Below are 22,257 nucleotides of genomic sequence, written 5' to 3' on the forward strand. Positions count from 1 at the left end.
AGAAGTTAGAGTTGATCCAAAATGCAACAGCATGAATTGTTATGAGTTTACCTTATTTTGCCTATGTAACACTACTACATAAGCTGCACTGGCTAGAGTTCAAAGTAAATCCTTCATGGCTTAGGACCTAGATACCAATGGGACCAGTTGTTTCTACTCATCCTGTAAAATCTAGAAGGGCTTACTCCATCAATAGAGCAGTGAAATCTGTAGGTCCTGAGTAATGAATCTTCTATGAAACCACACCTGCCCTCTGGACCAGAATTCTTCCTGAAGTCTGCATGGCCCCAAACCCTTTTGTGTTTACGTAAGGCCCTTAAACTTGGCTTTTTCAGCAAATCTTCAGCACAACGGTTTGTGATCCCATTGAAAGATATATGTTTTAATATGTTGTGGGTTTTTTTCCCCAATGTAATGTTAGTAACATTACTATTCTTTGTTATGAACAGTTATTTTCTGTTACTTGTTTTAACTCTTAAATATGCACGCTTTGTACGCTGTTGGGTTACTGTTGTGACTGAGGCAATACATTGATGAAATATTTTTTTCAATGAAATACAACATGTTCCATGAGATACTAAAAAGCAATAATACTTTAATTTCTAAAATGATGTATCTTAATAACTAGGTGGCAATAGAACTCTATTTCAGCAAAACAGAAAGACATTGTCTCAATCTACTGACTTTTGTCCTAATTAGTTACACAATTTATACGTTCAACTTTATTTAATTTCTTGGCTTTAGGCCTTTAGTATTTGATCTACAATGACAGAAAAGAATAAAGCAAATGAAATTGTTTACAAATAGAGAGTAGAATAAAAATCCATCCATTTCTAGATTAATATACAGTATTTAGGTTTCAAAATTTTGTCCTAGCCAGAAAAAGTCCAAACAGCAGTTAAATATTTCAATCTACTATTAAGTAGATTAAATTAAATCTACCATTTTTTTAAAAAAGAATTGATATCTTTTTTTGTTCTTTTAGAAATGAGACTTGTGCAGTTTATCTTTTTCAATTATCAGTATTGCTCAAAAAGAAATAAAGAACAAACCCTCGTATATAATTCTTTTCATCTGTAACTGAACTATAAATCAGCCAGAGAGAGTAAACAGAGCATTTCGCTAAAGGTCAGCTCTAGTTAACTGGGCTGAACAACATGGGAATGCTGGGGTATTGGCTAGACAAGCAAATTGGAAAAAAAGTATCCTAAAATCATACAAATCACTGCCAAGAGAAGTTCACAGATTCATTCATGAAGACTCCAGGAGTCAGATTTAACTCATACAAGTCTTTTTCTTTTACAAAGTACTCCTGGGGCTTCTGGAAAAAAAACACACAGAAAGCCAAAACCTTGTCAAAGCAGCTTTCTTTGACTGCTCTTTAATCTGAAACAGACTGGAAGAAAAATATTCTCACACAACCCAAATCTTCTTTGGAGAGTTCCCCAACCTTCTCTAGAAAATTTGGATAGCAGGCAAGGGACTACAGAAAAAGAGAGAGTCCATTCCGTCAGTTGTTTTTGTTCCTAGTACTTCTTCTAAAAATCCTTGTTGGAAGACCTATGACCAATATCTTTTAAGAACTTTAATAATTTTTGCATTCTTGACTGAATCACATGAACACAATGTATTCCATTCAATTTAGAGATAAAGGAGGACACATTTTCTTAAACATTTGCCAAGATTCTTGATAAAATACATTAAATGTATCATACCGGTAAGTCCACACTGACATCCGTTCCATCCAGCAAAGAGACCCTGCATGTAATTATAGATTTCTCATCTCCAGCTGCAGGGATGTGAGTTGCAGCTCGCTGAGCTTCTCTTAGCCGCTCTTTCTCAGCATGTTTATGCATAGACTTGCGTCCAAGTGTTCGGCGAAAGAAACTTAACATCGTTCCTAAATAAGACCCGAAAAAGAAGCTGTGAATGTTTCAAGAGAAATCAAGACGGCACTATTTCTCCCTAAAGCAAATACCTGTTTACATTTCACAAAGTTTTTAAATATGCCCGTGCTATGGAAAAAACATTTGCAAAACAGATACAATAATGTTACATCCCTGCTTTCAGTACCAGGAGCTATCAGAAGCATTAATTGTAGAAACCAAGTAGAATCAACATATCACAAGAATTCAGGAAGTGGCTTGTAGCTGCTAATATCCTTCTCAATCTGGAAGAGTTCCAGGCAGTTTACTGATATTAAAAATATAAAATAATAAATAACACCAAGTTTCCTTAAAACTTTAGACTAACATAGGCACCAAAGCTACACAGCTAACACCCTAAGTAAAAACTAAGTTTTCATCAGATTCTGGAAAACCATGAAAGTGGAGGCCATTCTTGCCAAAGAAACAAGCTGTTCCAAAAGAGGGAGCTCCCATAGAGAATGCCTGTTGTTAGATCTGTTTCTGCCACACCTCCCTACAAGCCTTGCCAAGTTGAATGGGATGGGCAAAATCTATCTGGGGAAGGAAGGATCTTAGGCACCCTGTCTCTGAGACACATGGGGCTGTAAAGCATCTTGAATTGGAAATACACCAATAATCAGTGAAGCACTGATAGCAGGTAGAGCAATGGCTGAGTAAGCACTTATGTTGAGACATCCTGGATGGTTTCTGGCTGGTCTACAGAGACAAACCCATCTGGAACAAATTCTAGTTAGCTAATCAAGAGATGATAAGAGCACACAGACTATCTTACAGGGTAAGGCTGCAACTAAAACACTAGCCACAGCTTTTACCTGCAAATCCCGGGGGACTACCCACTTAGGAGACTGCTCTTCCTGGGAAAGCGCAACCTCCTTGAGAATTAAAAACGGTGCAGGATTGGAATCAGTTGGCTTTTAAATTAACTCCCACTCCATTTTGTTTGGATTCAGTCCGAGTCTCTTTTTTTCCACAATCAGAATTTCAATTATATCTCTAAATGAGCCTTAGGTGGAAATGTACAACTATCACCCCAAAATGGTGAGTGACTTCTCTCAAAACTTTTATGTAGTTATTAAAAACGATAGGGGGAATATATAAAGCATAAAGACTTGGGACACCTGTTAACCATGGGCCCATCTCTCCCTTAACCACAACTGGGTCAATAAAACAGTACCCAACTTCTGCAGACCGTCCAGGATACAGCATTGTGTGGACAGCTTTGAAAACCACTGGAATATCTTGGACAGGATTGGTTGTGTTCTCTTCATTCAAGTCACAGAATCACCCATGAGAGGGACTAATGTCTGTGCCTAGGTGCCTATCTTCTATGCCTGAAGACACCCATGAATTCAGATAATCCATACTGCCTCCTCCACACACACACCCCAGATTTCTGTAAGTACAAATCAATCACTTTTTCAGCAACTTTCCATCCACCTAAATAGTTCATGATCACAGTGTTTATATTCATATCAAAAGTTGGAAGACTAAAGTCATTCTTGTAATCTTCATCCCTTGGATAGGCAAGCATGATAGGACAGTGTCTCCCAATAAGACACAGCTTCACTAAATAGAATAAAACAATACTTTATTTGTAAAATAATGATGAAATTACTGAACTATATTATTGAACTATTTTCAATAATTATTTAAAAGCACTGGGGTTCATACATTATTAGATCCAGTGACCAAGTGACAAAAGAAGCCTTTCTACTAACTTTCCTATTGTAAGAAATTGGGAGATGGTCATGCATAAATTCTGGTGTTATGGCAAAATGATGATCTTGACTACAGAGAGCGACTTTTTTGAGTTAGATTAGGGGAAACCAGCCTACTCACATAAAATACATTAAGAGCATTCCTGGAGTTTCTACTCTGAATGACTAATTGAATCCAAATGATGGCAGAAATTTTATCTTCCACCAGTACTAGAGAGAATAAACTGGCATAAATACCTTCTACTTTGTTTGCCTGGACTTGCCTTCACATGTCCTTGTAAAAGCCTGAGATTCTTCAAAGGTCAAGTTAGCAGAACTGGGAGATTTAAATTTTAATCTTCAACTATACCTTTTATGATTAAAACCTTAAACATATCAATATAATTCAATTGTTTCTGCTCTCATTAACAATGGTTAATTTAAAGCTGGTTTGTTTTTTTAAACAACTCCAGACTCTAACTTAAAAAAATTATGAGTATGAAATTTAAATGTGTTGCGCTTTTTGGATATATAAAGCTGCTTTGGCAAATTGGTTTAGCTATATAATATTGGTTACTTTAATTATGATTCTGTGAGATATCGAATAAATCTTTACAAATCTTTTATTCCAGGTTTTTTTTTAAACATATGATGTGGGATTGAATCTGGACTCTGTATACAAATCAGCTACCACTGGCAGTTTCACGCAAGATAGTACATAAAAGTATCAGATCTGTTTTATCAAAAGGATATTGTTTAAGACTCACCAAAGGTTATAGCAAAGCTGCATATATTATTGGGCTAGGAACCTGGAAGGAGGTGTTGTGATTTTTGTCTCTGCTTAATTTATTGATTTCAGTTAGTATGCCTTCTCCAAACAATCATTTACAGGTCCATGAAAGGACTAATTTCATAGTCTGACAACTAAGGAAGAGCAAGTAGAAATCTTGGCTATGGTAAAGGGAAAATACTCATAGGAAAAAGGGTGGGTAGTTTCCTGATGACAGTACATTGCACACACTTACACATACATTAAGAAATAAGGTGGAGAGGGGGTGCATAGCATATATAAGCATATGGTTAACTTGTTTGGTAAAGGATACAAAATGCTCATTAAGTACATAGACAGTAGACAAAAACAAAAAAAGAATATCTGTCCATTCTGCTTTAAATTGCCACAAGAGTATGGAATTTACAGTGATTTTTCTAATCACATAACATCTTGTTCTAATATGGTACCTCTATCATAGCAATTCCTATCAATACAGTAGTTCAAATTCTCTGCTAGCATGCAACAAGAACGGATGTACACGGCACATTGCTGCATATACATATATAATCTCTTCCCTTTATACAAATTTCACACAAATTATGGTCTTATTTCATTACATGTAGGAAATTTCATAGAGCACTCATGATGGGATTACAAACGTATTTAGGAAAATAAAACAGGAGAACCATTATATAGAGAATGCATTTACCCCATTCCAGAACAAGATAAAAGTGGAAATTGCATTACAACTCAATTTCAGACCAGGTTAACCAAATAATATCTGGGCTAAACACTTACAATATCCTCATAATGTACTAAGCAGATCAAGTTCGTCCATACATATGGAGGATCACGGCCTTCCAGCAAAATCTGGGAAAACGAAGATTTAGCTAACCTTGTCCACCGTTAAAAGAAGGGATTAAAAAAATAAAATAAAAATAAAACATAGGTGCCATGGAAATATGGAAACAGGTGGGGAGGGATCAATGATTCAAGCACTTCCCCTTTTCCATATTGGCCCGATTTCGGAAGAAATGGGAAATTTACAAGGACTGAGCAGAGAATCTTTCAGAAACAAAATTGAGCCTGACCCCAGGGCAGCGGGAGACGATTTCTCACTCTCGTGGGTGAAAAGATCAAGGCGTTTGAGGCAGAAAACCACGGCCTTAATCCTCTATTTTAAAATCACTAAAAAAAAAATTCCTGCCCGGACGCACTTTGGACTCACTTCTCTCCCACCTTAAGCGCGCTTTTGTCACAGGGAGCGCGACACCTTTTGGGGCGGCTCGACATGAGCAACCGGATAGATCCGGGGAGTAGGGTGGGGAGGAAAAGGTTTACATCTGAACAAGGCGTGACGCGCGTGTCTGTGTCTGGGTAGGTGGGTGTGGGGGGGGGCGGTGGCGAAGGGAGGAGGCCATCCTAGAGGCATCCAAAAAGGCTGAAGAGGCACCGATTTCCCCCTTCCAGGGATCGACAGGATCGACCCAACCTCGCGAGCCACGGGAGACGAAACTTAAGATCGCTGGAGAGTTTCGAAAGCCTCCCCGAGGGCGACAAAGGGAAAAGGACGGAGGAAGCAAAGGAAAGAAGCAACAGCCTGGTTGCGGTTCTTAAGGGAAACTTCACCTTGCTTTTATAACAACAACCACCACACCCCACGTCCTCCCCAACTTACCGGCCCAGCCGCCTTCGCTTCCAAAGGGCGCTCCTCCGCGACCCGGCCGCCGGCGCTAAAAAGTAGTGCTGGCGGGATCGGATCCCGGTGGCGACGAGGAAAGGGACGAGGGGCGGAGGCAAATGGCCGCCGAGTAAGACTAAGGAGCCGCCTCTCTCCTCCTCCTCTTCCCTCCCTCGCCCGCTCGCCCGGGCCTCCTCTGCGAGAGCTGGTCGCGTGGTTCGAGGCTGGACAGGTCGCCAAGGCGAAGTGCGTGCGTGGTTTGTGTGTGTTCTGGCGAGATGTGTGGGAAGGAAGGTGCTTGGGTTTTCGGGGGTTCCCACGCCACGTTCCAGGCACGAATCGTTTTAATTAGTTTACTAAAATAAATAAAACAAAAACGACTAGGGTCGTTTTATTCTCTTCTAAGGCTTTTCGAGTCAATTGTTTTGGAACGTTATTCTCAAACACCGCTTTGAGTTTATGGAAAAGCATAATAGGACGGCTTCTATATCCCGGCTACCCAAATCCGGACCATCATGAACTAGGAGCGAAGTGTTAAAAAGAGTTTTGTGTTCTTGAACTGGCGACTCGCGGTCCTGCGGATATTATATTTAAAAAAAATAACATCAAAATATGGTAAACTTCATCACAGGCAATCTAAAAAAAAAACATTTAATCCTGGAGTAGTTATTAGGAAAGCATAATCAAATAGGCACGTTTTCAGCTATTTACCAAACAGATTAGTGGTGGGTTTTAAATTTTTTTTTACTACCGGTTCTGTGGGTATGGCTTGGTGGGCATGGCAGGGGAAAGGGTAAAATCTCCATTCCCTCCCCACTCCAGGGGAAGGTTACTGCAAAATCCCCATTTTCTCCTGATCAGCTAGGACTTGGGAGGCAGAGAATAGATGGGGGCAGAGCCAATCAGAGATGGTATTTACCGGTTCTTAAAACTACTCAAAATTTCTGCTGCCGGTTCTCCAGAATTGGTCAGAACCTGCTGAAACCCACCTCTGAAACAGATGTTTCAACAAGTGTTCCAGGAGGATGGAGATCCAAATCCTATTTTAGGGGAGGAGTAACATGCTGTTACTAGCTCTATGGGTATTAGAAGCCATTCATATATTCTGAATTAATTCATCCTAACATCCCAGGTTCAACTGGTATTTAAATCTGCAGAGTCACAAACTCTGATTCCATCCCCATTCTAAACTTTAGTTACCCATCAAAAATCTGCTAAGCGAATGTTTTTAGACCAAAATGTTGGCCAATAATGGGTATTTTCATTTTACATCAGACCAAATGTAACCAGGTGGGAGACTAGTGTTGTAATTAATAAATGACAGGTAGTGGATTGGACTACTTCAGGTATTATGTGCTCCAACTTGATCTATCCTTTATAGTGAATACAAATTCTGATATAAAATACAGTCAGTTGTAGTGGTGTTTTGAACTTTGAAGCCATATCCTTATCGACTTTTTACAGAAATAAATAAACTTGTGATTTATGGTTTTGATGATTAGGTAGGATAAATTATAGAAAGAAAAATAATGTAACTTTAGGGAGAGAGGTTAAAATGTATTTGTACTTTAATGCTGTGAATATTTTTTCTATTTTTCCTCTTGTTGCTTTTTCTTTGGTTTTGTTTTCTCTTCCAGCTTTTCTGGTGACATGATCCATTATCCACTGTTATTATTCTATGCAATGTTAAAATAACATATAACCTATTGCACAGCAACTAATCAACATATTGAACTAACTTGGCATTGTGTTCCCTTTTGAAATTTTAGGGGTTGTTCTTCTGTATCACTTATATATTGACAATATTAGAAAAGTTAGGGATTGAAACTGGTCTTTCTCACAGCAAAAGAAATAATGTGTCTGTTTTCAACAAAACATATTTCAGATGCACCGTTAGAGGGCTTCAAGAAACTTGTCTCCATCTGCTGCTTCACAGATTCAAATAAGTATTTGCTTATGTAACAAATATGTAAAAATATACATGAGGTACACACACACACACATAGATCACTATTGCAAAATGGGAATTAAGAATGGGTGCGACAAAATATTTATATTACCCAAGTTGTTGCAGTTAGTCAACAGCCCTACCCAAAAGATAATGCAGTAAATATTGTGAATAAAGTCATATAAATGTCAGCAATTATGGAACTTTCCTTCTTTCCAAGTAGGACTTAGGCCTTTTTTCTCTGAGAAAGTATGAAACTTGGGGGTTGTTCAGAGTTTGGAATTCCTGAGAAAGGTGATCTGGCTAGTATCTTATAGTTTATTTTTCTGTTGACAAGCAAAACAGATGTCCGGCCTTTGATACGTCAATATACTACTGTATTTTGGCAGCTAAAGTTATATGTAATTCTGTATTTAATTAATTAATTAGCTGCTTCAAATTGTTGAAGCTATATAATAGAGATTAAAAACAGAAATGCAGTAATATAAAGCAGTGGAAGTTAGAAGTGTAATATCTTCTAATAGAGTGCTTGTCTTATGGTTGGGCTAAATTCCCTCTTTATTTCTAAGTATATTAATTACACTATTTATATTTTCTAGTTTCTCAACTGGTTTGAGCATCATCTATTGGTCTAAAATAGGATATGAACAAATAAATGCATACATATTAAAACATAAATTAAATACCTATTCAAAACTCTTCATCATTTTCATCTCAAAGTCTACTTGGCTTATGAATAAGATGCTGGGAAAAGTAATCCAAAAAAGCAATGGGTAGGCCCAGAATAAAATATCTCATTTGTAATTTTTAATATAAGTAGTATTAAACATACAGTTTCAGTGCTGGTTAGGGGCAAGTATGTGCAAACTTACACAGAACATGAATTCCTATTTGTAAGGAAATAAGTACCTAGAATTTCCAAAATTTATACAAATGATAGGGAGTAATATAGCATAATTAAGACACAGGTTTTCATAATAAAAATATACTTAACGTTTTTACTAAAGCACATCTTTATTTTGCAATTAAACAATTAAGATTCACAAGTAAACTATATATTTTTCAAGTTTGTACCTAGACAACTATTTGTCAATCAAAATTAAATATATCCACAAAATATGTATAACAGCATAGGTTTCACATAATAGAAGGAATTTGCTCTTAAGACTTAAAACAAGATTTGTTAAATGTTAAATATTTATCTTCCTCTGGGAGCTGCTGGTATTGTATATCATTAGTGTACCTTATTAATGATGAGGACTCTCCTTATACTCCAATGCTGGCAAAATATATAAGGCCCTTTTAACACATACAGTAGCTGCAGTGATGAATGATGAATTCTTTCTACATTGTCCAGTGTTAAACAAATCGAAGTGCATGTTAAACAGAGCACATTTCCTGCTATTTAATATACAGGCTCTTAGTTGAATTATCTTGGTTTCTAAAAAATGAAAACACGCAAGTTCAAAGACAATCTCTATGAGAACAAACTTGCACAATCAACAAAAGATGGCCAGTTATCTTGGCTTTAGATATAAATGAGATGGTCAAAGCCCATTCACTGAGCAATGTAGATCCAGATAGACTGGACAACACAAAATCACAAAAACATGCAAATTCATTCCAGCAAAAAATAAATATGGCCACCCATAGATCAGTGGATATGATCCAGACACTAAATTTTATATCCTTTATTATTTACATACAGAATAGCACCTGTGCCAGAAAAAAAGGAAATAAAGAAATCCTACATATAAAGACAAAATTGTTTTAGAATTTGCTAGGAGAATCGCATCATTAGTTAGTATCCATATTATCATTACACTTGAAACCAGCCTCTAATGTGTGGAAATAATCATACTGGTTAGTTTATTAAACAATAGAATACAATACAACTTAGTGCTAATTTTAGAAATTCCAATTCTATCATAGACTTTACCTACATAAATTGCAACTTTCCCCTCTTAAAATTATTTTTGTGCACTACTTACTCTTTATAAAGTTATACAAACAACTCTTGCTGATTTATAGATTTTAAAACAAATGTAAAAATGCTAAATAGGAATCAAAGCATTCCGTGGGCATGTAAATCCTTCCCACATTTATATTAAAAGTTTCAATAATTTTTGCTTTCGTAATTAAGCTGCATTTGAAGTTTTCCTCCAAGGTCTCCCAAGTCTGAAAAATGTCTAAATAACTAGACATTGAATTGTACACTACTGGATCCAAGCCCATTATAAATTTTTCATTTATGGCAAATATCAGATATTGAGAAAATTAAATATAAAAGAACTGATAACTATTTGTGGGAGTATTTTTATCTTGCTGATTATTACAATTCTGAAACTAAATTTGAAAAAAAGTTGTGCGATTCAGAACTGCATTGCTGTATCATGAAATATGCTGTCCTAGCACTATAATGGATACAGAAGCATTAATATTAAGCATTTATCTGGAAGATGGCAAGATTAAGAATTTGGAGTTAATTAATGCATTTTAACATGGATGGAAGCAAACTGGAAAGGTAAGCTTTAAAGCATTCACATTAGGAATCACCCCAATAAACTCTCATTAAGTTAAACATCTCTCTAATCATATAATAGATTTGTTTTATCTAAAAAAATTTTTCAGTAGTAAAGCATTACATAAAGTGCTACTATTTTGAACTTTTAAGAAATTTAGATAAAAATGAAATACACTTAAAATGATGTTAAATAAGTAATAAGTAAGCAAATATTGTCAAACTTTTATTTTCCAAAGTATCCACTTTTGTTTCCCAGGGGAATAATTTCCAAAATATTAGTATAGTGGTCTTCAAAGCTTTGTGTAGGAGTTATCGTGCAACAGTTAACATTTTACTTAAGACAATATAATTTTACCATATTGCCAGTGAAATTATTTCCTTAAATATTCTAATGATCCAGATTGCAGTTTATATGAAGGAATATTTAAACCTAGGGAATGAAACCTTCAAAGCTCCAGCTAGGCAATTATCCAAACCAAGATGATTTTTGTCCTATTTGTTATCACACTCAGAAGATTGAGAAACAAGTATTTTAGCTTTGGTTTGCATTTCTAGCTTAGCCATTATAACAGAATTAAATTAAAACAAATATATTAGTTTGTCCCTTCTAGCAATTCCCATATGTTTTAAATGTGTCTCCATTTTTAAAATAAACTATTTAAATATTACAGTGAACTAGATGAATTTAGGTCTGTACCCAGTGTTCCTTATTTTGCAGCATGTGATAATGGCACTAACTGAAAAAGTTAATCTTCCATGTTTATGAAAACCTGGCAGCTGCATATTAAAACTAATCAGTCCACACTAAATCACTAAAAACAGATTTGTAACAAATGTGGAAAAATGAGATTATCATCTCCCCAGAATGTAAAACACAGACTTCTTAGCTAATAGACTGAGTCAAAAACCCCTGCACCTTTACACTTCTTTCTGAATTTAAATTCCATCCTTAATATTAGGAACCATTGGCATTTGTTGTGGCAATAACAGTAAACAGAAATTGTTAGGCAGCCTTTCCCAATCTGGGAATCCACTGGATGTATGTATTCTAGCTTCCAGAATTCCACATTCATTTGGAAGATGTCCAGGTTAGGGAAAGCTGTTGCAGGAATCCCCTTCTGCAATACAGAAACCTCTCACAAATGCAAGAGTATCTTTAGATCCAAGTCACTGTATTTGTAGTTAAGGCATCTCTCTCAAAAGACATCTCTCGACTCATTTGCTTGGAAGCAAATCCAACTGGCAAAATGAATTTTTATGCTCTGATATACTATAAATCACTACCATGGCGATTTTAATGCACCTGAGGATCTGCTTCTATGACCACAATATTCAGCTATAAGCAAATGGTGAATGGCTGCATACAGAAGAGGAAATAACTTTGCTGGAACTTTTCTTCAGCTAAAAGCCTTGTAAAATTCATAGGGATTCTGGAAGAAGAAAAAGATTTCTTCTGGTCCTCTGCTCTTTTGTAACAGCTAGAAATTTATTAATAACTAGTGCAACATGAGTTGTTTCCTGCCACTTTATACTCTTTCTATTTATTTAGGAGGTTAATACAATATACTATTCTTATATATGGGTGGAATACACATGCAAATAATTTTCTGGTCAATATGCTTTACATCATGGGGAGATGTACGGATGTAATTTTAAAACATGTAGAAATCAAAATAATTTGTGATTGTTGTCAACTATACATTAATTTAAGATTACTAGTACCAGATGTCTCCATTCCTTGTAGACAGCTTAGTCACAGAGATGAGGAACACTTGAATGAAACATGTATGGCTTAATACAGTGTCTGGGGCAGACATGCTATAAGACTCTCAGGGAACTGAGAATCATCCACTGCCAACTGAAGGCCTGCATAGAAGTAATCTTGTCCATCAAGCAGAACCCTTCTAAAAATATGAGAGAATTCTGCCTCCACCAGATGTAAAAATTTCTGATATCCCACTTTCTCTCTACTACTTATCCTCCCTACGCAGCAATTCATTGCACCTCCCATAGATGTTACCTTCTAATCTGTACTTTGCTTCCAACAAAGTGCATCTATACTAGTTCCATCAAAAAAACCTCTCTCCAGCTCTCTTCACTTGCATTTTGGGCCTTCTGATTAGAGGAGAGCAGCATTTCTAAATAATTAATTGCAGGATACTACTATTATAACACTTGACGATATTAGAATTAATGTGTATTTTACAAGTAGAAAAGATTTGTTTAATCTGTTGATGAAAGCTGCAGCATGATTTTAGGGGGAGGGGAATTAAAATGGTAAATTGTTTTGGCCTGCAAAGTAAATGGTGGACTTTATTGTTTCTATAACGGCAGGAAATGCTGTAATTTAACATAGTCCAATTTTTATCCTAAAGTTACTTGTTCAAATATTTCCATCAACTATATCAAGAATAATTTTCTTCACATACTAATATTAATAATAAAAATACAGGGACATGGCTATTTTAATGCATCTGAGGAGATCTGCTTCTATACCCACAATATTCAGCTATAAGCAAATGGTGAATGGCTCTGTTACTAGAGATGCGTATTCCACTCAGATTTGGAGGGATTTCTCTAAGTGGTGCAATTAGCCAGTTTTATTCCTCAGAAAATGACTATGGATACTTTATATTTAACTTGGTATAACCCCATCATCCCAAAGCCACACAACTTAAATAGCAAAACAAAACAAAAACCATTTTAACAAGTCTTAGAGTCCTAGATTTCTGCATGAAACAAATCTTCAAAAGTACCTTAAATAGTTATAATTTTCAACATTTAAAAAAAAATACATTGGCACAAAACTATTACCCTATTGCTCTTATTTACAAGGAAAGCAATTGGAATTAGAAAACAGGAAATGTTACAATTTTTCTCCCCAGTTTTTAGCAAATAGTAAGAAAATAGTTCTCCATAAAATCTGACATCCATAACACGTATCATTTTATATGACATTATGCCTGAAACACATTTTCATGTTTTATACAGAATGAAACACAAAAATATACAAAAATATTTTTCATTTCAGCTTGATGCAGATCCTCATAACCCAATGCAAAGCAATTAGCAGTTATTAACTTTTAGGTCATATAAAATATTAGTAAAATATTAATATAGTGGGCAGATGTAATTTGAATATTCATTTCAAAGACATAAGGATACTTTTATTATTCCATTTATCTAATTTAGGCATTTAAATTCATTTAATTTGTGACCCTACCAAGGAAATATAATTTCAAAATATATTTGTTGGCATGGATTAGTAACTTTTAAATCAGCTTGGAGGGAAGACATTAAGGTAGTTAAAATTTCTGTCTCTATGTTGCATAAATATACCAAATACCAAAACTTTGCTACAACAATGATGTACCTTGTTGTAGCAATGTTTCTCGTAGATTTAAATTCCTTTGGCAACCTCACAAAGAAATATGAGTGTATGTACAATATTAACAATACACATTGGTGAGCCATTCTAGATTTTTCCCTTCAACAATCTTACAGAGAAACAGCTAATTTATATATATATATATATATATATATATATATATATATATATATATATATATTAGTATATATTAAAATAGTACTAGTAAGATCAAAAGTATGATCATTAAGTGGCTTAATTAATGTATAATAGGTATAATAATTTAATATATTTTTAACTTGTTCCAAATGCAAACCAACCTTGCAAATAACCAGCACAATGGTATAACAATTAAAAATAATATCTTAGTCAACACCCACTTTCCAGTTACAAAGCTTCTTTTTAAGCAAACACGAGTAGATGCACATTTATTATTTGCATTTACCAAAAATTAGCAGTAGTAAGGATGACCACTGCAGACATTCCATTAAAAGGTTTACGTTGCTTACACCAACGTGTAAGGCAAGTTTAGATGATTGCAGACTTCGACACCTGTTCTCACATTGCACTTTATCATATGAAACTCCCCTCTCCAATCTCTTATTTCTACAGAATAGTAACAGCCCATCAAAAGCCCCTGGATCTTCCAGTTATTTCATCTAGAATAACCTTGATTTCATCACTTCCTTCACTTTCACTGCTGTCAGAAATAGAAGTGCATTTTGCATTTGCTTCAGTTTGTGAAAACACAACTACATTTCTACAGATTGGAAAAAATCTTTTAAGAATGTGGAAGTTTTTGAAACTCAGATTCAATCTTGCTTGAACCACAAGATGGGTAAAAAAAGAATAGCTGATCAATTCCTTGATGGTAGCACTGGTGTATAGGTGTATGTATGTGCGTGGAGGCAATAAAGAACTATTAAAGAAATATGCTAGATTTGGTTTGTAAAGAAACAATACTGCTTAGCTTACAAGCCTGTTTAAAACTAATCTAAAAGATTTTGTTAACTCCTTCATTTCACATCATGGCATAGGGTTATATAATAGCATTTAAACTGAGTGGGAATTTCCTCAATGCATCATGGTTGGATCGAGGCATCATGTTACATACAGAAGATTTTCCTGTCCATGGAAGACTCTTAATCTAAGGTGAGGGATCCCTCTGTGGAAGCAGTTATGAGAAACAGATACCTCTGTTTCCAGCCCTCTACAAGTTTTAAGAAAGTACAACTGACAGCAGGAAAAGGGGATTTGGAGAAAGTGCCTCCTCATCTATTGACATATCTGTAAGTTTCTCCCATCACAATAGAAGCGTGTGTGTATGTGCATATCTATACATATACACATACATGCTCTTTCACTCTTTCTATACATGCGCACATATACATACACACACACAAATGCATTTGAAAAACTTCATAGTCTCATTCCATATTCTGCATATCTCACTTTTTAAAAAACCTGGTAGCAAATCAAAATATTTAACTACAGACAGATTTAAGTTCATAAAGAATTAAATTGTCAACTTAACTAAGGAAGGCTTGATTAATCATTGCCTAGTGGGTTTTGACTGCCCTAGAAACATTTCTGAATGCAACAAAAAAAACAAACCTATATGCAATCTGTTCAGATTCTGCTAATTCCAATGGTATATGCCAATTCCTGAATGAAGTATCATAGAAAGACCCAAAGAGCTTATCGGAAAGCTCTAGGGGACAATGATAAAACTTTAATGACACATTTTTCTTTTAAAAACATAAACATGACTTCAGAAACAAAAACATGAACTTGGAGAAAAATAACTATGATAGGGAAATCTCACCTTGGATCTTCACATTTCAAGCAGAAGATCAATACAATTAAAATGTTATATCCTAGTCAAGTTACTACTTTTCAATGAGAGGGAAAACAGAAGAACAAATTCTAAATCAATATATTGGCTTTCAATTATAAATTGCTAGCAGTTTACCAGTTGAAAGGAATGTGTCAGAATTTCCATTTCAATTCATAGCAGTAAACGAAGGTTATATACTTAATAGGCTAGAGTGCTTTTGCTACCCACAGTAAAATGTACCCATAGGTACTTATAGAGAGAAAAGGAACAGTATTTAGGAACAGTATTTTTGTGACCCCTTACTGTACCATATTCTAAGCACCAAGGATCACATTTTAAAATGAATCTAATTATGATGATAGCTTCCCCTTGAGGGCCACAAGTCCCTTGCCATTAAGACATACACTGTAAGTCTCAAGGCACTTAAGGGGTTAAGACAAAATACACACATTCATTCCCATAGGTAACGCCATCAATGTTTCAGAACACACTGGTGCTATAATCTGCTGACAAACAGGAATAGAACGAGTAGTACAAAGAATGTTCATATACCAACTAAACAAAATGCTGGTTCAGTGGGCCATTATGCAGCTGTTATTGGGTTAGATCATACTGCAGCCTTCTGTTAGTAATCAGGTTAGATTCTAGAAGGGCACAGGGAGAAATGTGCTGTTTCAGTAGGCAGTGTATCTAATAAAAGGAATATTGCTAATATTTCACCAAAATAAAAGGTAGCAAATAACATGACAACTTTAGCATTGGAAGAAATAGCTTTGCATGTATTGTTGTTGCTTTAGAAACAGGTGTCAAATAAAGAATGAAAGTATTCCAAGCTTTTTTTTTTCCTTTTTCTTTTTTGTAGCATTTCGAACAAAAGGGCTATATGGCACTGCAACCAAGTCTGGAAAATTATCCAGAACTCATGGAGCTCATTAATTCTGTGGCTTGTTTGAAGCAAAGCATGAATGGAGTCTTTCAACACAGAGCATAGTGTTTTAGAGACTGATTTTCAGTTTTAACTTAAAGTGCAATAGTGCTGAAGTCCTTTTCAGTTCTTCATTATTTTCAGACATCATTTCTTTCAAGAAACATTATAGCACAAATAGTTTGTGTCTTATGTAGAATCTTCTCTGAAAGTTATCTTTTGCTTCCTACTTATTCAGTGATGTCTTTAAAGGTCTAACAAGTTCTTCTTTGTACACTTTCAAAATAGCCTCACAAACGAATCTGTATTGACTCTGGAAAAAAAAGTTCAATTATTTGTATGGCAGAACGAAACATTTTAAAGATTAATAATAAACTTTCAAAATACCATGCTAAACTTTCAAAATATTTAAATAACTAAAGCTCTTAAGACCAATGAGAAACATAGTATTCAGAATCTAAATCCCATACTCCTAACTTTTAAGTTGCAAATCTGAATTCTTCCAACTCTGAATGATATTCTTTGTATACTTTACGCTTAATACATTAATTACTCTTACTGATAAATAGAATTAGGAACTCTAGTTTCTTTAATATATAAAAACTCTACTCATTCTGCTATTTGCTCTACGAACTACTTTCCAAATTAAAAAAATAAGCTAATTACAAATAACATTCAGGGTGTTTATACTATATTTTCTGATATTTGCTAGAATATAATTTTCATCCGTGCACAAAAATCAACTTTAATTATGCCAGCATAAAGCATTAGCTCATCATGATTTCATTAGCTAGGTGATGCTTGATGAACTATACTCGTTTTTATTTAACATTAGTGTAAAAAGCCACTTCTTGTTTCTTTTTGTCATCCATTCCGAAGGTCATTACATTGCAACATTCTGTAGCTTTAATGAATAGCACTTTATTCCAAGACCTAACTTTTCAGATTTTAATTTGCATATATTACTAACTAATATCCTATAGGTATATCTAAAGTCATTTCATTATCAGATAGGCAGCAAATAACTGCATTAAATAAACAAATTAAACAAATCAAGTAAAATATGTGATTGTGACAGGGTACTCTTTTTAATGGCACAGGGTGGATCTAGAAATCTGATTCAAATACTGTACTGGTTTTAAAATAAGAACAATGAAAAATAAGATAATGCCATCTTGTGGATATTATGTGTAAATGTGCACATTCGCAAAGGAAAAGTAAACTTAATTCTGATTCTAATTTTACTAATACCATATAACAGAAACAACAGTGTACTAACTTATTCATATATATTTAAATTCACTTTTAAGTTGTAATGCACAGTTCTTCCTCTCACAGATTTTAAATACAGTGAAGTATGGTTATTGGTTTTATTTGAAACAAGTATACACCTTGAACCAGAAAAATATATTAGCAAGAATATTTTCACCCATAGATTTCTTTTACTGAATGTACAGAAGTGTGTTATAGAAGAAGAATATCTGAAGTGCCCAAATAACATTCTTGGCAAAAACCAAGGTTAGGCTAAGAAAGATTTTAATGAAGACACTATATAATCAAGTGTACCATTTTTTAATAACTGTAACACATGACTGATAACTGTTTTGAGAAAGAGAAGTTACAAGATATAAATGGTATAGAGCAGTGATGGCTAACCTTTTTGCCATTGCATGGCAGGATGGGGGGGAGGGGAAGGTTCGCACGTACGTGTGCCCACACCCATAATTTTATGCGCCCCACCCCGTGCATGTGCGTGCAACCCCCCTCCCTCCCGCTTCTGGCACACGATGGCCCGGTAGACCCATTTTTCTTTCTCACCTGGCTCTAGATCCTCTCTATGCATCTGGGGAGGGCGAAAACAGCCTTCCACACCACCTTGGAGGCTCTGCGGAGGCCTGAAATGGCTCGTTTCCCAACTTCCAGTTGGACAGGAAGTGACATTTTTCGCTGTCCCCAGCCTCCAGAGCCTCTCTAGATGATGTGCTCATTGATATGGCTAAGCATGCCACCATCACAGGTACAGAGTTACTGATTTTGTATTTGCTGTGTGTCTTTTCCTACTAAAACTACTAGTTAGTCAACAGTATCTAGTAAACGCTTTGAATTAAAGCCTATACTTCTGATGACATGTTATCATTAGCCAAATACTATAAACATAAAAAAACACACCATAAGAAAACTGTGAGTAATACAAGCAGACAAATATATTTTTCAATTGTGCGCAGAAAATTATGTTGTCCATTAGCAAACATTTTTTCTTTTAGGTGATTATAGTAAGCTGCAATGTGAGATACATAGTTTTTTAAAGATTAAATTCACCAGAATATAAGAATCTGGCATGTCTTCAAATGTGAAGTTTTGCTTAATATGCTTATATGCAAAACAGAGTTGCATATCCATGGTGGGAATCCATACAAATGAAAGCAACACATTTGCACTGGACTTTTCTGCCTTTATGTCGCTTTTAAAATCTACTCAACTGTTAGAAGAATGTGGTATGAAGCAAAGAAACTGCAGCAAGAGGAAGAACTGGCAAAAATTCAAATGGATCATCTTGGGTAAAGAAATTTTTTTTCCACTTGCATCTGCTGTCTTAAGACAGTATCTTTTTACCATATGGGATTGCATAATTAGGAAAAGCTTTTGGACTATTTAAATACAAGTCTGACTGTGCAACTGATTTTAACATGATTTAAAGTAATTATTTCAGATGGTCTTTTCTGGAAGAGCTAACTCTGTATATAAAATTCAATATTTTGGAATACACTATAAAACAACTATCCATAATTTATACCAGTAATACTTTGATATTATGGACAGTTGCACAATCAGCCAATGTTTAGACTACATCTGACACTATCAAAACCTTCTCAAGGATCTGGGATAAGCAGACATTGTTAAGGGTATTGTCACAGCATGTAGGTTGTTCCAAGTTTTTTTTTTTTAATTTGAATTTATATCCCGCCTTTCTCCGAAGACTCAGGGTGGCTTACATTGTGTAAGGCAATAGTCTCATCCATTTGTATATTATATACAAAGTCAACTTGTATTGCCCCCCCAACAATCTGGGTCCTCATTTTACCTACCTTATAAAGGATGGAAGGCTGAGTCAACCTTGGGCCTGGTGGGACTTGAGCCTGCAGTAATTGTAATTGCAGGCAGCTGTGTGTTAATAACAGGCTGCATTAGCCTGTTGAGTCACTTCCCAGCCCAGTAAAGCTGTCTTCTGCAATTTTCAATATCAATGGTGTTCAGATGGTGCTCCAGTTATTTTGGGGTTGCGTCCAAAGCACCTATTATTATTGGTACTATCTTTGCTTTTATTCGCTATCATCTTTTTGCAAATATTTGTATTTTGTGATTTTTCCCCCCAACTATTTTAACAACTATTGTGATTTACTTAAGAAAAACATTGCAAAATCAGGTCCGATCATGCAATGCTTCACTTAAAAACTGCAATGCTCAACAACAAATTTTCTAGTCACTGCTACGGTTGAAAGTCGAGGACTACCTGTATACTGCACTATATCATTCCCTTCAAACAAGAATGTTATCGGTAACAGTTTATTCTGTTTAGCAACTTACAGGTGTTTGGATCATCATTGCCCTTTGATCTCTCATTGTTCTTACAATATCCAAGGGATAAACAGGTTGATTACATTCAATAAGACACATTGCTGTTTCCATAGTAATAAGAACTCCAGTTCGTCCAATCCCTGCACTGCAAAGGAGAGAAAGGTGATTATTTTCAAATTTAATACTTTTAAAATCTTTAAAATATTTCTATAATTTACATAAATACCACTGTCTATATAGATTCTCAGTCATCCAGGTCATGATTGTCCCAAAGGTGCTTTTTCAAAGAAAAAAATAAGAAAGTCCAGTTGCCTCTTGAAAAAGCACCTTTGGGAAATAAATCACTACTGAAAATAATTTGGCACACCTTTAAGTAGATTACTTTGGGAAATTTACCTTGTAACTCTGAAAACAAAACATTTTTTTAGAAGTACAGTTGTATTGAGGGTTCCATTATGTATTTTAATAATGACATAATTTCATAGCAGCTAAAATAATCAACCATAATAGCATTCCTGCACATGGCTCCTTGTGCACACACATACACCCTTGGCTTTCCCAATACATGAAACCTCTTCCAGTCTTTCCCATTGGTTGACGTACTTATTTGCGCTACCCTGCTGTGCAGAAAAATCCATTTTGAGGGTGGGGTTTTTTTGGCTTTTTTTTGGGAGGGGGTTTGTTTTGCTCCAAGGAAACTAAACCCTCTTCAAGGTCTTCCTTCCCAATCGGAGATCGGGGAGGTGGGAGAAGGAGGGACATGGAGCTTGGACTCCTTTTTGGTTTGTCTCATTTCTTCAATTCTTCTTTTAGTGCGAGATAGTTTTTAAGGTGGGGGAGAGCAATTACCTGCAGACTTAGACTAACAATAGGATGGGGAGGGGTAGGGGTATTTTGCTGTGGCTTTTATTCTGGAAAACTCAACAAAGGCTAGAAAGAGGTCTGAGGAGGAACAGGGATGAGCAGAGTGGCGCACCTTACTTGGGCTCACTTTGGTTGCAACCTTTCAATTCCTGGAAAGTTTTACTCTGCAGGTATAGCTGAGATGGCATTTTGGCACATCCTCACTCTGGAACTGCTTGTGATATAAGGCAGACAGGCTGCAGGGCAGCTAAAAGGGCAGAGACGGGAGATAGCCAGATAGGGGGAATTGGAGACAGTCCCCCGTCTTACTGAGGTTCAGGGCTGTGAGTAAGTATGACTTGGATTGGAATGGTCACTTGTTTAATGATCCAGGATTCTTGGTTAACAGTGCTAACAAGGAATAGCAAATTGTCATCTGTAAATAATGGGGTCATATCAGGGGTGAAATGCTCCCGATTTGGACCAGATCACCTGATCTGGTAGTGATGGCGGCAGGTGGTTCGGAGAACCAGCAGCAAAAATCCCTGGCCCCGCCCCCTGCCCCAGCTGAGCCATGCAATCATCAGAGGATTTTTTTTTTACTTTTAAAAGCATTTTTTATTCCGCTGAAAAAATGCTTTTAAAAGTAAAAAAAAAAAGCTTTTGATGATCAAGCAGCTCAGCTGGGATCGTCAGAACCCTTTAAAAGCTTTTTTTTAACAACCTGTTCGGCCGAAGAGGTTGTAAAAAAAAAGCTTTTGAAAGGCTCCTCTGGCGATCCCAGCTGAGTTGCCTGATTGCCAGAACTTTTAAAAAGCATGCCTTCTACAAGCTCTTTGGCCAAAGAGGTTGTTAAAAAACTCCTTTTAAGAGGTTCTGGCAATCAGGCAACTTCAGCTGGGATCATCAGAGGAGCCTTTTAAAAGCTTTTTTCCCTCTGGCGATCCCAGCTGAGTTGCCTGATCATCACAGGCTTTTAAAATCATTCTTTTACAACCTCTTACAACAGCCCCCACCCATGCCCACAAAATTGTCCATTGCCTAATTGCTGCTTTTTTCAGGCTCACTAAGCCTTGCTTCGGCTGCTGCAATCAACTGCATCAGCCGAGAAGCAACTGAATCTGCCTGCCTGCAATCCATCTCATTGGTGAGCAACTCA

General features: G+C 35.8%; 2 protein-coding genes across 7 annotated transcripts in view; both read right to left on the minus strand.

Annotated features, from left to right (window-relative positions):
• Nucleotides 1-6,383, minus strand: part of EPB41L5 (erythrocyte membrane protein band 4.1 like 5) — a 78,347-nt gene extending 71,964 nt beyond the window's left edge. The window contains exons 1-3 of one of the 4 annotated variants that reach the window (XM_058195568.1): nt 6,076-6,383; nt 3,103-3,321; nt 1,716-1,900 (exon numbers count right to left, since the gene is read on the minus strand). In XM_058195568.1, coding sequence (XP_058051551.1) covers nt 1,716-1,900; nt 3,103-3,196 — 279 coding nt within the window. In that variant the 5' untranslated portion in view covers nt 3,197-3,321; nt 6,076-6,383. Of the gene's footprint in view, nt 1-1,715; nt 1,901-3,102; nt 3,322-5,195; nt 5,576-6,075 lie in introns of those variants that run through there. The other 3 variants (XM_058195559.1, XM_058195577.1, XM_058195579.1) reach the window with 3 other exon arrangements.
• A 2,435-nt stretch (nt 6,384-8,818) lies between these two features.
• Nucleotides 8,819-22,257, minus strand: part of PTPN4 (protein tyrosine phosphatase non-receptor type 4) — a 135,562-nt gene continuing 122,123 nt past the window's right edge. For all 3 annotated transcript variants that reach the window (XM_058195629.1, XM_058195639.1, XM_058195648.1), the window contains 2 exons: nt 20,265-20,400; nt 8,819-16,992 (listed from right to left, as the gene is read on the minus strand). In XM_058195629.1, the coding sequence (XP_058051612.1) occupies nt 16,906-16,992; nt 20,265-20,400 (223 nt within the window). In that variant the 3' untranslated portion in view covers nt 8,819-16,905. The remainder of the gene's footprint in view (nt 16,993-20,264; nt 20,401-22,257) is intronic.

Source organism: Ahaetulla prasina, chromosome 1 (assembly GCF_028640845.1).
Source record: "Ahaetulla prasina isolate Xishuangbanna chromosome 1, ASM2864084v1, whole genome shotgun sequence".
NCBI classification, from domain to species: domain Eukaryota; kingdom Metazoa; phylum Chordata; class Lepidosauria; order Squamata; family Colubridae; genus Ahaetulla; species Ahaetulla prasina.